The following is a 14,039-nucleotide window of genomic DNA, read 5'->3' on the forward strand; positions in this document are numbered from 1 at the left end:
TGTTTTGTTTTTTCCTTTTTGTTTTTCATCGGAAAATGGTGGATTTTGTTTCTGTGAGATGTGATGTTAGCTCTCCAAGGACCGCTCCTTAAGTTAATGTCCCTGAGAGATACTACTGCCTTTTACTTTTTTTTTTTAATTCTTAAAATGCTGTTAAACTTAGAAATTTAATCCTAACATGTATGAATTATTCTTTCTCAGAGTGAAGATACACAACAGCAAATCATCAGGGAGACATTCCATTTGGTATCTAAGAGAGATGAAAATGTTTGTAATTTCCTAGAAGGAGGATTGTAAGTAAAGCATTTCATGAACATTTCTAATCTTTGGCTATATGATTAAAATATATGCTGTTTAATTGGTTAATGGTAAAAATTTCCTACTTTTTATGAATTGGATTAGGAGATTACCACCTATGTTAGCTGTAAATCTAACTTGGAATTTTTTGAAGATATGCAGTCTTTGTTGTTTTTTTAAAAATTTTTGTGGAGTCATTTTATATAAAGGTCATGGCAACAATTCACACGTTGCAGGGACATGTAAAATTATAAACTAAGTTTCCCTTTCCTGACTTTAGTCTTTCTTGATTTCTTGTGTATCCTTCTAGAAAATTAAGTTTTTTATGACTAACATATAAAAGTAAAATCTTATGGGATGCGTGGGTGGCTCAGTTGGTTAAGCATCCAGCTTCTGCTCAGGTCATGATCTTGTGGTCCGTGAATTCGAGCCCACTTTGGGCTCTGTGCTGACAGCTCAGAGCCTGGAGCCTGCTTTAGATTCTGTGTCTCCCTCTCTCTCTGCCCCTCCCCTGCTCGCACTCTGTCTCTCTCTCTCAAAAATAAAGAAACATTAAAAAACAAACAAAAAAAAAACCCAAAACTTTTATTTATGGGATCACACTAGGTATGCTTGTTTGCATGTTACTTGTTTTCACTTAATATTTTGAAAAGCATATAAGCACATTTAGAACAGCCTAGGTAAATGGACCTGTTCATAGAAATTTAGATTACATTCTTTATCTTATTATTGTAAACAAGCCTGAAGTCTGCTTTTCGCATATATATCAGTGTGAATGTATATGTATCTATATATAGGCATATGTATATAGATAGAATTCAGCTAATACAGTTTTCTGTTTTTTTAAATGAATAAATAAAAATCAGTTATTATCTTGCCAACTATTATAAATACTTTTAAATTAATAGATTCCATGAAAGCAGTGTGTTCTCAAAATAGCTTTATAAATGTTCCCTCTAGTGTTTATATAATCAATTTCTTAATATTTCCTCATTGACAATTCAAACACTAAACTAGCTGAGCCCCATTATGAATAATTAGAGATTAGTCAGAGAAACCCACACTTTTCTGTATTTTAATGTGTATGATTTATATTATGAAAAAGAGTTTGGATAATAAAAAAATTCATTCTTTGTTGATCATAAATTATTTTTTAATCATGTAGAAAGTTTACTTGAATTTCTTAAAAGGGTATATCATGCTCCAGTTAAATTTTGCAAATACACATTTACAATTTATAAACTTACTTTTTTTTTTTTTTTTGCGAGAGAGTGAGGGAGCTTGAGCAGGGGAGGGGCAGAGAGAGAGGGAGAGGGAGCATCCCAAGCAGGCTCTGTCTGTCAACGTAGAGCCCAGCATGGGGCTGGATCCCAGGAGGCGTGAGACCATGACCCAAGCCAAAATCAAGAGTCAGACACTCAACGTATCACTCAGCTTAACCAGCTGAGCTACCCAGCAGCCCCTCTCAGCCTCTTAATGTCACTCTTAAGAATCCATCTTAAGTAGCAAATCCATCAATATGGTGTCCCCCTATTTTGAATCTCTTTGTAGTGTTTTCTACTCTGATCGTTTTTTCTTATTTGTTTATTGTTTCTTACCCACTCTCAGTACCTGGCAAATGGTAGGTACTCAGTAGATAGCTTAATGAATTAATGAACTAAAATTAAGCACCAGCTTCTTTTACTTATTATCTCTGAAGAAAACAGCCACGATAATTTACTTAGTCTCCCAAGTTCACTTGAATGCTATGCCCAGACATTTTATAAAGGGTTTTAAACACATTGTCAGTTTGCTTGAGCTAATGAAAATGTGTTTCATTTTATCCCTATACCATTCCATTTTTTGGTTTTGTTTTGTCATTTAGGTTAATTGGAGGATCTGACAACAAACTGATTTATAGACATTATGCAACATTATACTTTGTCTTCTGTGTGGACTCTTCAGAAAGTGAACTTGGCATTTTAGATCTAATTCAAGTAAGTTAACACTTATTGTCTTAATACCATTTTTGGCATTTATATATTTTAAAACTTGTATGCTCTAAATTTTCTAAAATGATGTTCTGTTTGGTAAGAAATAAATTGCTGCATAGTAGATATTAGATGAGTGAGATGGGGACTAAGGGTGCTAAAACACATGGGTAAATTTAATCAGATTAAGACTAATCACAATTAATTTAATCATGCCCTTTTTCCCTGTTAACGTAAGTCATGCAAGAAGCCCACGATTCCGGATCTCTTACCATGTGTATCCAGATCTGATCCCCAAACCCACCCCTCCCTGCCTCCTGAAAATCTTTCTTAATGTCCCTGGAACTCAAGGTCAGTCATAAGCACATTCCTCTGTATCTTCAACCTCTTTGTTAATGTTGCCTTCACTTTTATCCTGTAATAAATTACATCTGGCTTCCCTGCTGACACTACCTGTAACCATCTCAAGTAATAACAGTCCTGCTCTCTTGTCTTCATACTGCTGAGCCTGCTAGTGTTTTCTTTGCTTCTTGTTGCTTTTTCCAGACCATTCTCTTGTTTAAAATGCCTCCAAACTTTATTTCTTGTTTGTAAACTATACCACCTTCTCTGCCCATCCTGTTTGAGTAACCTCTCATCCCCACCTCCTATTTGGTGGGGATTTTATCAAAAACTTTCAAAGGTCTGAGATTCTACCCTACTTGCAAGCTAACAAGTTCACTACCACAGTGTCGTGGATGCCGGCAGAGGACAGGAGACTTCTGGATTAGAAACAAAGGACTTATTCCGAACAGCACAAACAGTAGACATAGTAACAGCATTTGCTTACACTGGATCCCCACGCCAATCTCCAAAGTTGCCAAAGGGTGACGTTAAGAGGGCCAGATGATACCTGTACAAACAGTGGATTGAGTTATAGAAGAGGAACTGGAATCTTTTATACTGGACACTAATCATGTCGGCCCATGTCCTGGAGGAAAAGAATATCTTCCATGGGTATAGATAAACCTACCTGTTGCTTTGGAGAGAAATACTCTCTATTTTCTGGGGCTGTTTTCTTATACAGGCTTGCTTAAAAAGATAGTCCGCAAAAATAGCAGTCTGTACCTCTGCTTATATTATATGCAGAAATGGCAGACCCATGGGGTCTCCTAAAAATTTTACTCTTAGCTCACTGGCAGTCACTGGTACTACTTGTGTTCTAATTCTTGGTGATTTCAGTATTCAGTATTCATGTGGATAATTCTCCCAGTACCCTGGTGTCTTCAGACTAGTATTCCCTTTCATTGAACTTTTGCCCTCTGCTGCACCTGGTGTTCATTTCTAGACCTTGTTTTTATCCAAACTGCCATTCTCCATAATCTCCATTTCAGTTTCCCCTCTGTCTACCACCTTTCTCCATATCGCAGTTTCTATTAATGCAATAATTCCTTGAGCCTGTTGGAACCTTCAGTCTTTTGAATCTTAGCTTTTTTTTTTTTTTTTTTTTTTTTTTACTGTCCATCCTCCTGATGTCTTATATTCCTTACCCCGCTTCAATTCCATGGTCAGTCGTGATAAATCATAGTCTGGTATACACTTAGCTCCTTCTTTGTATCCAAATGTCTGTATGTACTTGTAGAAAAAAAACAAACATAGCCATTCCACAGGTCTCACTTTTTTTTTTCGAGAAAGAACAGAATATGGGTATATTTTTAGAAATACAGAGGTATATATATGAGAAGAAAGATCTAAAAGAGTAAAAAGTGGTTTATTCCCCACTGAAAGTACCCGTCAGGTGCCTAGTACAATAAATTTCAGAATGGTGGATCCCTGGGGCACCTGGGTGTCTCCGTCAGTTAAGTGTCTGTCTCTGGCTAGAGCATGATCTTACGGTTCATGAATTCCAGCCCTGCTTTGGGCTCTGTGCTTACAGCTTGGAGCCTGGAGCCTGCTTCGGATTCTGTCTCTCCCTCTCTCTTCTCCCTCCCTCTCTCTCTCTCTCTCTCTCTCTCTCTCTCTCTGTCTCCCCTTCCCCTGCTTGCACTCCGTGTCTCTCTCCCTCTCAAAAATAAATAAACATTAAAAAAAAATTTTTTTTAAAAAGAATGGTGGCTCCTCACCTGTATCCCCACTGAAAGCAGAAGTCAGTGCTGGAGTGGGGGCTAGACCCCACAGCTGCTCTTATTTTCATTTCATTTCATTTTTTTAATTTACATCCAAGTTAGTTAGCATATAGCGTGACAATGATTTCAGGAGTAGATTCCTTAGTGCCCCTTACCCATTTAGCCCACCCTCCCTCTCCCACATCCCCTCCAGCAACACTCAGTTTGTTCTCGATATTTATGAGTCTCTTATGTGTTGTACCCCCTCCCTGTTTTTATATTATTTTTGTTTCCCTTCCCTTACGTTCATCTGTTCTGTGTCTTAAAGTCCTCATGAGCAAAGTCATATGATAATTGTCTTTCTCTGACTGACTAATTTCACTTAGCCTAATACCCTCCAGTTCCATCCATGTAGTTGCAAGTGGCAAGATTTCATTCTTTTTGATCACCGAGTAATACTTCATTGTATCTATGTACCACATCTTCTTTATCCATTCATCCATCGATGGACATTTGGGCTCTTTCCATACTTTGGCTATTGTTGATAGTGCTGCTATAAACATTGGGGTGCATGTGCCCCTTTGAAACAGCATAACTGTATCCCTTGGATAAATACCTAGTAGTGCAATTGCTGGATTGTAGGGTGGTTCTAATTTTAATTTTTTGAGGAACCTCCATACTGTTTTCCAGAGTGGCTTGCACCAGTTTGCATTCCCACCAGTAGTGCAAAAGGGTTCCTCTTTGTCCACATCCTCATCAACATCTGTTGTTGCCTGAGTTGTTAATGGTAGCCATTCTGACAGATGTAAGGTGGTATCTCATTGTGGTTTTGATTTCTGTTTCCCTGATGATGAGTGATGTTGAGCATTTTTTATGTGTCGGTTGGCCATCTGGATGTTGTCTTCTTTGGAGAAGTGTCTATTCATGTCTTTTGCCCATTTCTTCGCTGGATTATTTGTTTTTTGGGTGTTGAGTTTGATGAGTTCTTTATAGATTTTGGATACTACTCCTTTGATATGTCGTTTGCAAATATCTGTTCCCATTCCGTCAGTTGCGTTTTAGTTTTGCTGATTGTTTCCTTCGTTGTGCAGAAGCTTTTTATTTTGGTGAGGTCCCAATAGTTCATGTTTGCTTTGGTTTCCCTTGCCTCTGGAGACATGTTGAGTAAGAAGTTGCTGCAGCCAAGATCAAAGAGGTTTTTGCCTGCTTTCTCCTTGAGGATTTTGATGGCTTCCTGTCTTATATTGAGGTCTTTCATCCATTTTGAGTTTATTTTTGTGCATGGTGTAAGAAAGTGGTCCAGGTTCATTTTTCTGCATGTTGCTGTCCAGTTTTCCCAGCATCACTTGCTGAAGTGACTGTCTTGATTCCATTGGATATTCTTTCCTGCTTTGTCAAAGATTAGTTGGCCATACATTTGTGGGTCCGTTTCTGGGTTCTCTATTCTGTTCCATTGATCTGAGTGTCTGTTGTTGTGCCAGTACCATACTGTCATGATGATTACAGTTTTGTAAGATAGCTTGAAGTCTGGGATTGTGATGCCTCCAGCTTTTCTTTTTCAAGATTGCTTTGGCTATTCGGGGTCTTTTCTGGTTCCATACAAATTTTAGGATTGTTTGTTCTAGCTCTGTGAAGCTACAGGTCTCACTTTAAATTTATGATCTCCAACCTCGGTGAGTCCTTAATGCTACCTAGTAATCATATTTCCCTGATCCCTCCATCTCCCAGACTCCTGGTCAACTGGTAGGTTCTCCTTTGTCAAAGCTCTGGCACTTCTGGCGTCTTGCTTCCTCCTTCACTGAGAGAACTGAAGCCATCAGAAGAGAACTTCCATAGACTCCGCATCTGGGTCCATGCACTCTGCTTTCTCTCCTGTGAGGGAGGAACCCCCCATGCTCCTACCTAAGACCAGCTCACCCACTTACGAAGCAGTCTCCTCCCCATGGCTCTAGCACTTCTCCCTCTCTCTCCTGAATCCTTTTCCCTCTCTCTCCCCAGTCATTCCCACCAGCTCTAGTACGTTCTCCCATCTTGAAAGAAGTCCTACCCCTACTTCCCCCTTCAGCCACTGCCCCCTGTCTTTCCCTCCCTTTCTGTCAGAATGCCTTAAACAAGGTGTCAGCACACACGGTTTCAGATTTTTCTTCTCTTCTTCACTCTTTTTAAACATACTCCATTCAGGTTTTCAGCTCTGTTGTTGCTAAATCCAGAGGTTCTCATCAGTCCTCCTTTATTTGATTAAGATTCTTTACTTGCTAACCTGGCTTCTGGGACACTGCACTCGCCTGCTTTTCACCTGCCCCTAGAGGTGCTTCATTTCAGTCGCCTGGTCTCTCTGACCTCTTCTTCGGCAAGTCCCGTAGGAGACACAGAATGTGACCACACACTATCTGTACGACCACCACGCCGGTCCAGGCCTCCGTTGGCTCTTGCCTAGACTGTTAACATAGGTTCCTGATATTCTTCCTGCTTCCACTGTCTTTTCTGTTTGATCTTTTCTTAGCAAAACAGCTGGTGATACTGTTGAAATAGTCACCTCTTACATTCTGAATTCTCTGGTGGCTTTCCTTCTAGCTCCGAGTAAAATCCAGATTCCTTACGATTGACCCATGAGGCCCCACAGGCTCTGACTCCTCTCCCCGTACCCTTCTGCTTCTCTTACTTCATCTTCTCTCTTTCTCCCTTTTGCTCCAGCCCCTGTGGCCAGCTTGCTGTTTCTCAAATAACACCAGCCGTGCCTCCACCTCAGAGCCTTTGTGTTTGTTCTTTTTTTTTTTCTTTTTTAATTTTTAAAAAATGTTTGCTTACTTATTTTGGGACAGAGCATGAGCAGGGGAGGGGCACAAGGAGTTTGCTAGAAAAATAAAATTTAGTTGCTACGTGCTAGTGATATTTTATTTTGTTTATTTATTTTTTTTATCTGAGCACTGATTCCATTGGCGAAAGTCATGAAGCTGTGTATACACTTGAGATTTTTGTATCTTTTGTTTGTGATAGTTAAAACTAACTCTGGCACAATAAACAAATGTAACTGCTACAAATAATTGTGCTGGAGTAAGATTATCATGAAGGAGTGCTCTGAACATACATTTTCTTTCTCTTTCTTGGCCCCAGACAGGGCAAAAACATAGGGGCATGGTGTAGGCACATGGTAGTCAATTGGAGAAAGCTGCATGTAAAAAAGAAGTTTTTTTGTGCCAAATAAGTTTTATGGTTTTGCAGTCAGCACAAAGGGGGCATGCTTAGAGATCTAGTTAGTATGATAGGGTAATGAGAAATTAACCAAAGCAGAAAACTTTGGCAGTAATTCTGAGTTCCAAAGTTTAAGAACAGTAAAAGTGGCCAGATTAAGGCTTTTGGTATCAAATATTGTTAATAATGGAAGAAAAAAAAGGACAAGTGATAAATGGAGCATTTCATATGCCAAATTACTCTTGATCCATAATTTTAAACTAGGTTTTGAGAAAGAGGTGGGTGTCTGAGTTCCATGAAGCCACAAAGTGATCATAGTAGACATTCTTGCTCTTTTTTTTTTTTTTCCATTTTTTAAAAATTTGTTTTTGAGAGAGAGAGAGCACAAGCAGGGTGGGACAAAAAGAGGGGGAGACACAGAATCCAAAGCAGACTCGGCTGTCAGCACAGAGCCCTATGTGGGGCTCGAACCCACGAACTGTGAGATCATGACCTGAGCTGAAGTCCAGCGGTCAACTGACTGAGCCACCCAGTAGCCCCTGCTCTTTTGTTTTTTAATTGGTGGTGAGGAAATGATGCCTTTAAGATATATATGTTTGTAATATGAGGTAGAATAGAAATTTTTATAATATTTAAAGCTGTAAGAGGAAACTTCAAAGAAATTTTGAGTTTGAGGTGAATATGCCTCACGAGCCCTTAGATAGATACTTAATTTCCTCCTGGGGCCTCCGTGAGAAACACTGCTAAGTTTTATTGTGTTTTGTTTTCCCAAAGGCTTTTCTAGTAAAGAAAGAGAAGCAAACTTACTTATGTATGAATTAGGTAACAGTTAAGGGTTAATCAGAACCCAGTATTGGATTGCCTTTTAACTTTGTTCATTAACACATTTCTTGGTTTATCCCATATAGGTAGTAGTTAATTCATTGTACTATTATTTCATAGAAACTTTGTGTTTTTTTAGAAAATGATTTGTTAACATGAAACTGTGTTTTCTATTTCTCTCTCACTTGTCCACAACTGAAGGGAGTGGTAGACATACACACTACATTCCAAAACACTTTTCTATTTCCTTGAGCTAGCTAATGTTACAAGAGGAAAAAGAGGAGAAAAGCAATCTGTTTCAAATTTACTCTGTAAGAGAAAGATTGCAGTTGAGAAAGACTAAAACAAATATGAATTTTCCTAGAGACCAATCAGAAGTATTTTATATTTGTGTCCTGGGATTTAAGCCATCATCATTATTTCTTTGTTTCTGTGACTGATCTTAATGGTTACGATAGTTTAGTGGTTATATCTCAGAAGAGAATTATACGGGGAGTTGTCAAAGAACAAATATCCTGCATCAACTCTGAAATAAATTCTATCATACCTTTCTGGAAAGTGGAAACTGGGTCTGTGTTTTGTAAGATATTTTAGCCATTACTGTTCAAATGTTGATAATTTGTCTTGATACTAGGTAAGACACAGAAAAGAAGATTTCAGGAGTATTGTGTCACTTTCCTATTGCTAATGTAGGTTAGAGCTGTTATTCTAAGAGAGTCCAATTGAGTTATCAAATGTTGATCTGTCATGTCATAAAAAAAGTTCTGTAACTTCCCTTACAGGGACAATTAAATTTACTGCTTACCACCAACATGTTGGAGGTTCTGTGGTTGCTGTCTTTCCCCTGTGATTACCAGGGATCGTTAAATACTTCAGAGGGAGTGCTGAGCATGCACGAGGCAGTCACTTTAAAAATGTTGGTTGAATGAACAAAAGTGGAAGGGAATAGCTTATAGCTTCTTCTGTTTCATGAAACAGCTAATCAGAAGCTTAGTTAGAGCTGATTTTCTTGCTTTGTCCATCCTCTCTCTAGCTTCAAGAAAGTCAAGTGTAATGTCAAAAGTAGAAATGGAAAATTATAAATCAAGAGAGTTTAGATCAAAACTTCTTGGTCTTGTATATTCTTTAAAGAATTGATCAGGAAAACAAAACATCTATCTATCTATCTATCTATCTATCTATCTATCTATCTATTTTAAATAAGTTTATTGATTTATTTTGAGAGAGAGAGCCCAAGCAGGGGAGGGGCAGAGAGGGATGGGGGACAGAGGATCCCAAGCAGGCTCTGTGCTGATAGCAGACAGCCCAATGTGGGGCTCGAACTCATGAACCTTGAGACCATGACCTGAGCCGAAATCGGAAGCTTAACTGACTGAGCCCCCCAGATGTCCCAAACGTCATCATATAATTCAGAAACATGCTAAATTTTGCTTTTTTTTCAATGTTGAAAATGATACCATTCAAATGATCATTGGGAGCATGTATTTTTATGCAGAGGTTTTGTGTTTCTGAGGTATGCATATGCTGTCCCAGATTTGACTTTTTATCTTTTGTGAAATCTGAGAGAAGACATCATCACTAAATTCCCTGTGGAATTTAGGCCACTGTATCACCAAATTGAGTACCATCAGCCTCTGTTTTCTTTTGTTTCTTTTTTTAATTCTTTGTAAGTAAGTTGGGGAAATGGTGATCCTTTTTTGTTTCTGATACGTACTATTTGAGTGTGATATTGACTGCCATATAAGCAGATTTCAGACTTGATACCTGGCTTTTTTTAGTCTTTCTGTTGTAGCATGTTTTCATTGGCAGTGTTAAAATATTTACAGAGTGAGAATGAGAGGTTCATTAAATATTGACAGTGGTTGGTTGAGTTATTTATAAGCAGCCATATTGTCCTCAATTAATTTATTATGCCAAGCTGATAATAAATGGAGGCATAAAAGTTCACTAGATAATTCCAAATTCTGTTACAGTTTTCTGTACCGCATGTAGCAATTACATCAGCATCAGGTCTTGTTTGGTTGTAGTCAGGACAAAATTGAGTACTAATGTTGCAGGATTTTCTACCTCAATACTCGGGATTCGTTGTCTTACCACTTTGCAGGATGAAAGAGGTGGACAAAAATTGAGGAGCAGGCAAAAGTTATTAAAGTGCAAGAAGAGTATTAGGAGAGCTCTCTTTACAGAGAGGGGGGCATTAGAAAATGAATACCCGGAACATAAGGCCAGGGTCCTTGTTTTATAAGGTTCTGATCAGCCCCCCTTTGTGCCTTCCCCCTAGTTCCTTCTCAGGTTCTACCCTTATTGGCTTGATAGCTCTAGGTGCTGGGTTGTCCATTCTTGATTGGCTTGACTCCATTGTGTGAGGGGTCAGACTGGTCGTACTGTCCCTCATATAACATAAGTTTCATGGTTTACTTTTTTTAGTTAGGTACCTTGATTGTCAAATTCCTGAGGGGAACCTGAGGCAGGGAGTAGGTGGGCTCTGTTACATTCTTAAGAGGAACCTTACACCCAAGGGGGTTTGCTGTGGTTAGACACTCCTAGTACTGTTACAAAATACGTGTTTTTCCCCACCCAGGGACCTCAGGTCTTAACCTTTCCTTCTCTGCCTATTTTATCCTGTCCTTCCATATTACACTAACAGCTGAACTTTTCTTTAGGTTAAAAAAGATGTTTGATCATACATGGTGTTATAATATGTATATAAACCAGAGCTCCATGTGTAGCATTTGTTGTTGCTATGGTACTGAACGTTAGACCGACGTTTGTGAAATTCTTTTACTTATGGCTGCTGATGCTGATTGAACCAAATATTGAGCTTGTCATTTGATTTTAATAGACCTTGAATTTTTTCACCTGTATAAAGCATGCCTATTTAATTTACTTATTTATTCCTTCCTTCCTTCCTTCATCCATTTATATTTTAGAGAGGGAGAAAGTGTGTGTGCACACGAGTTGGAGGAGGGGCAGAGAGAGAGAGAGAGAGAGAGAGAGAGAAAGTCTTAAGCAGGCTCCACGCTCAGCATGGAGCCAGATGTAGGGCTTGGTCCCACAATGCTGGGATCATGACCTGAGCTGAAATGAAGAGTCAGATGCTCAACCAACTGAGCCACCCAGGTGCCCCAAGGGTGCCTATTTTAATTTGCTGCCTATAAACTTCATGAGGTTGTTAGAAAGATCAGTGAATTAAAGCAAGCTAGTTATGGTTAACATCATTCAGCCTCTGCCCCTGTACTGGCTGTATAACTTTGTTCAAGTTACTTAACCTCTTTGACCTTCATTGACCTCATCTACAAAATGGAGTGATAATAATAATGCCAACCTATAGAGTAGGTATAAGCATCAAAAAAGATACATGAAGCTTATGGCTAAATGACTGACGTGTAGTAGACAGTGGTTTTTAGCTAACTTTACCATTAAAGCGTATATTTATAAGGAAGGCATACAAAGTATTATTCCATTAGTATGCAAATTGAATTGGATAAGGAAGTTCTATTTTATCTTATTTTTATGAGAATTTGTTAATCTTTTTATCCTCTATGTTGTGTGCTTAGAATGAATTTTATATGGTGATAGAGTTAGCCAAGAAATTGACCTAATTGGAGGAACTTGTAAGTCAAGAATACTTAAGTGAAGAAAGATCCTGTGATCTTCCCTTTATCACATAGGAAATTGTGCTAGGTGGGTGCTGCTGGACATAGAATGGTGCCAGTGGAAGCCTCACTGCCTACCACCCCATGTTATTGTTCTCTTTTATTATAAGGCTATGCTTGAAAGCACCTTGTTGAGTAGCATACTGCATCAACTTTGGGCTCTCTAGGTTATTTTTAAGAATTATCTAGGAAGATCAGCTGACCAGCACTTAGGGACTATGGGAAGTTGCAGCTCCCCTGGGCGGCGGGTGCCGGGAGATAAACCGCTGGTCCATGGGAGGATGAGTTCTGGTGCAGTTCCTCTTCTGACGAAAGAGGGAGCCCTGGTCCAGTTGGCTTATTTTGCCAGCAATCCAGAGTGATTACTTGGGATCATTTCAGGAAAATTTACACTTGCTACGCCATACTTTAACCTGAGTATTAAAAGTTTCTGTTTTCAGTAAGATTCATTTCTCATATACATGAAAGAAACCAAAAAATGTTTCTATAAACAATTCGTTTTCTATCTTATTTTTACTGAGAAGTCTATTTTCCAATAATTGGAAATATATTCACTTTTCACTTATTTACACTGCTGCTTCGTGATAAATCTTGGTATTGAATTTGAAGATTCTTTTCTAATTTACCTGTTAACTTTTCAGCCACCCTCTAGGGAGGCATCATAGAGTCAGGTTGGTGTTTGGAGTCAAATGGCATGGATTTGAATACTGCCTCTTGCCATCTAACAGTTATATAACTTTGAGCAAATTACTTAACCGTATCCACTTATCCATTCCCAATTCTCTCGTCTGTAGGTGCTGATAGGCATACCTACCTTATCAACATTGTTGTAAGAATGAGAGCTAATGTTTATAGTTGGCATAGGGCCTAGAACATGGTAGATATGTTATTATGTAATTTCTAGTGGTGAAGAAAGTATTTAAAAAATTTTTTTAATGTTTGTTTATTTTTGAGAGAGAAAGTGTGAGTGGGGGAGGGGCAGAGAGAGAGGGCGACAGAAGATCTGATGTGGGCTCCCTGCTGACAGCCACGAGCCCGAAGTGGGGCTCAAACTCACCGTGAGATCATGACCTGAGCTGACGTCGGACGCTCAGCCGACTGAGCCACTCAGGCACACCTGTAAAGAAAGTATTTTGGAACTCAGGTACTTAAAGTCAGAATTTTGGAACTAGAAAAAAATAAAATTTATTTTTTTCTCCTTTTAAAGTAGGTTTGAGAGAGAGAGAAAAACTCAACTTATCTTGGTGTTTTTCTTTGACTTAAGGTGAATTCCTAATTTGCCAGGGTAGGATGGTTGGTTTTCAGGGAGGAATTGGTAATACAGGAGGAGACTCATTAAGCTTGGGTTTTCTTCTTCTTTAAAGTTTTCAAAAACATATGTTGAAATTATTTCGTACTTACAAAAGAGTGACAAATACAATACAAAGAATTCTTGCATATCATACCTTCACCCAGATTCCCTAAATTTAACATCTTCTATAACCACAGTATAATGACTAAAATCGGGAAATCAACATCGATATAATACTATTATTTAATCTGCAGACCTCATTCAAAACTTGCCAGTTGTCCCGTGTATTGTCATTTTTCTCATTCAGAGTTTAATTCAAGTCACGTACTGCATTTAGTTTTCACGTCTCCTGAGTCTCCCTGACTCTGTAGTAGTTCATCTTTGTCTTTCATGCTTTCCATGTCTTTCATATCTGGAGCCTTTGAAGAGTACAAGCCCATTATTTTATAGAATATTCCTCAGTTTGAGTATACCATAGAAGCGCTGTTAACATCCTTTGCAGTGCATCGTATCAAGAGGGACACGATCTCATTTTGTCTCACTGTAATATTTATTCCGACCCCTTGGTTAAGACCGTGCCTGCCAGGTTCGTCTACTGTAAACTTCTGTTATCTCTTTGTGCTTGAAAGTATCTTATGGGGAATAATTTTGAGATGATGTAAATATCCTTTATCTAATCATCTTTTTGGTCATTAATTTCAGTTTGTTTCAGTGATTCTTGCCTGAA

The 14,039-nt window shown here is 38.6% G+C and overlaps 1 protein-coding gene across 1 annotated transcript in view; it reads left to right on the forward strand.

Annotated features, from left to right (window-relative positions):
* AP3S1 (adaptor related protein complex 3 subunit sigma 1) overlaps positions 1-14,039 on the forward strand; it is a 73,526-nt gene that overhangs the window by 24,696 nt on the left and 34,791 nt on the right. The window contains exons 2-3 of the mRNA XM_047083579.1: positions 202-293; positions 2,162-2,273. Coding sequence (XP_046939535.1) covers positions 202-293; positions 2,162-2,273 — 204 coding nt within the window. The remainder of the gene's footprint in view (positions 1-201; positions 294-2,161; positions 2,274-14,039) is intronic.

This window comes from Lynx rufus, unplaced genomic scaffold (genome assembly GCF_022079265.1).
Source record: "Lynx rufus isolate CCGP_SWC_20201006 ecotype Redwood Valley unplaced genomic scaffold, mLynRuf1.p SCAF_1, whole genome shotgun sequence".
NCBI lineage: Eukaryota > Metazoa > Chordata > Mammalia > Carnivora > Felidae > Lynx > Lynx rufus.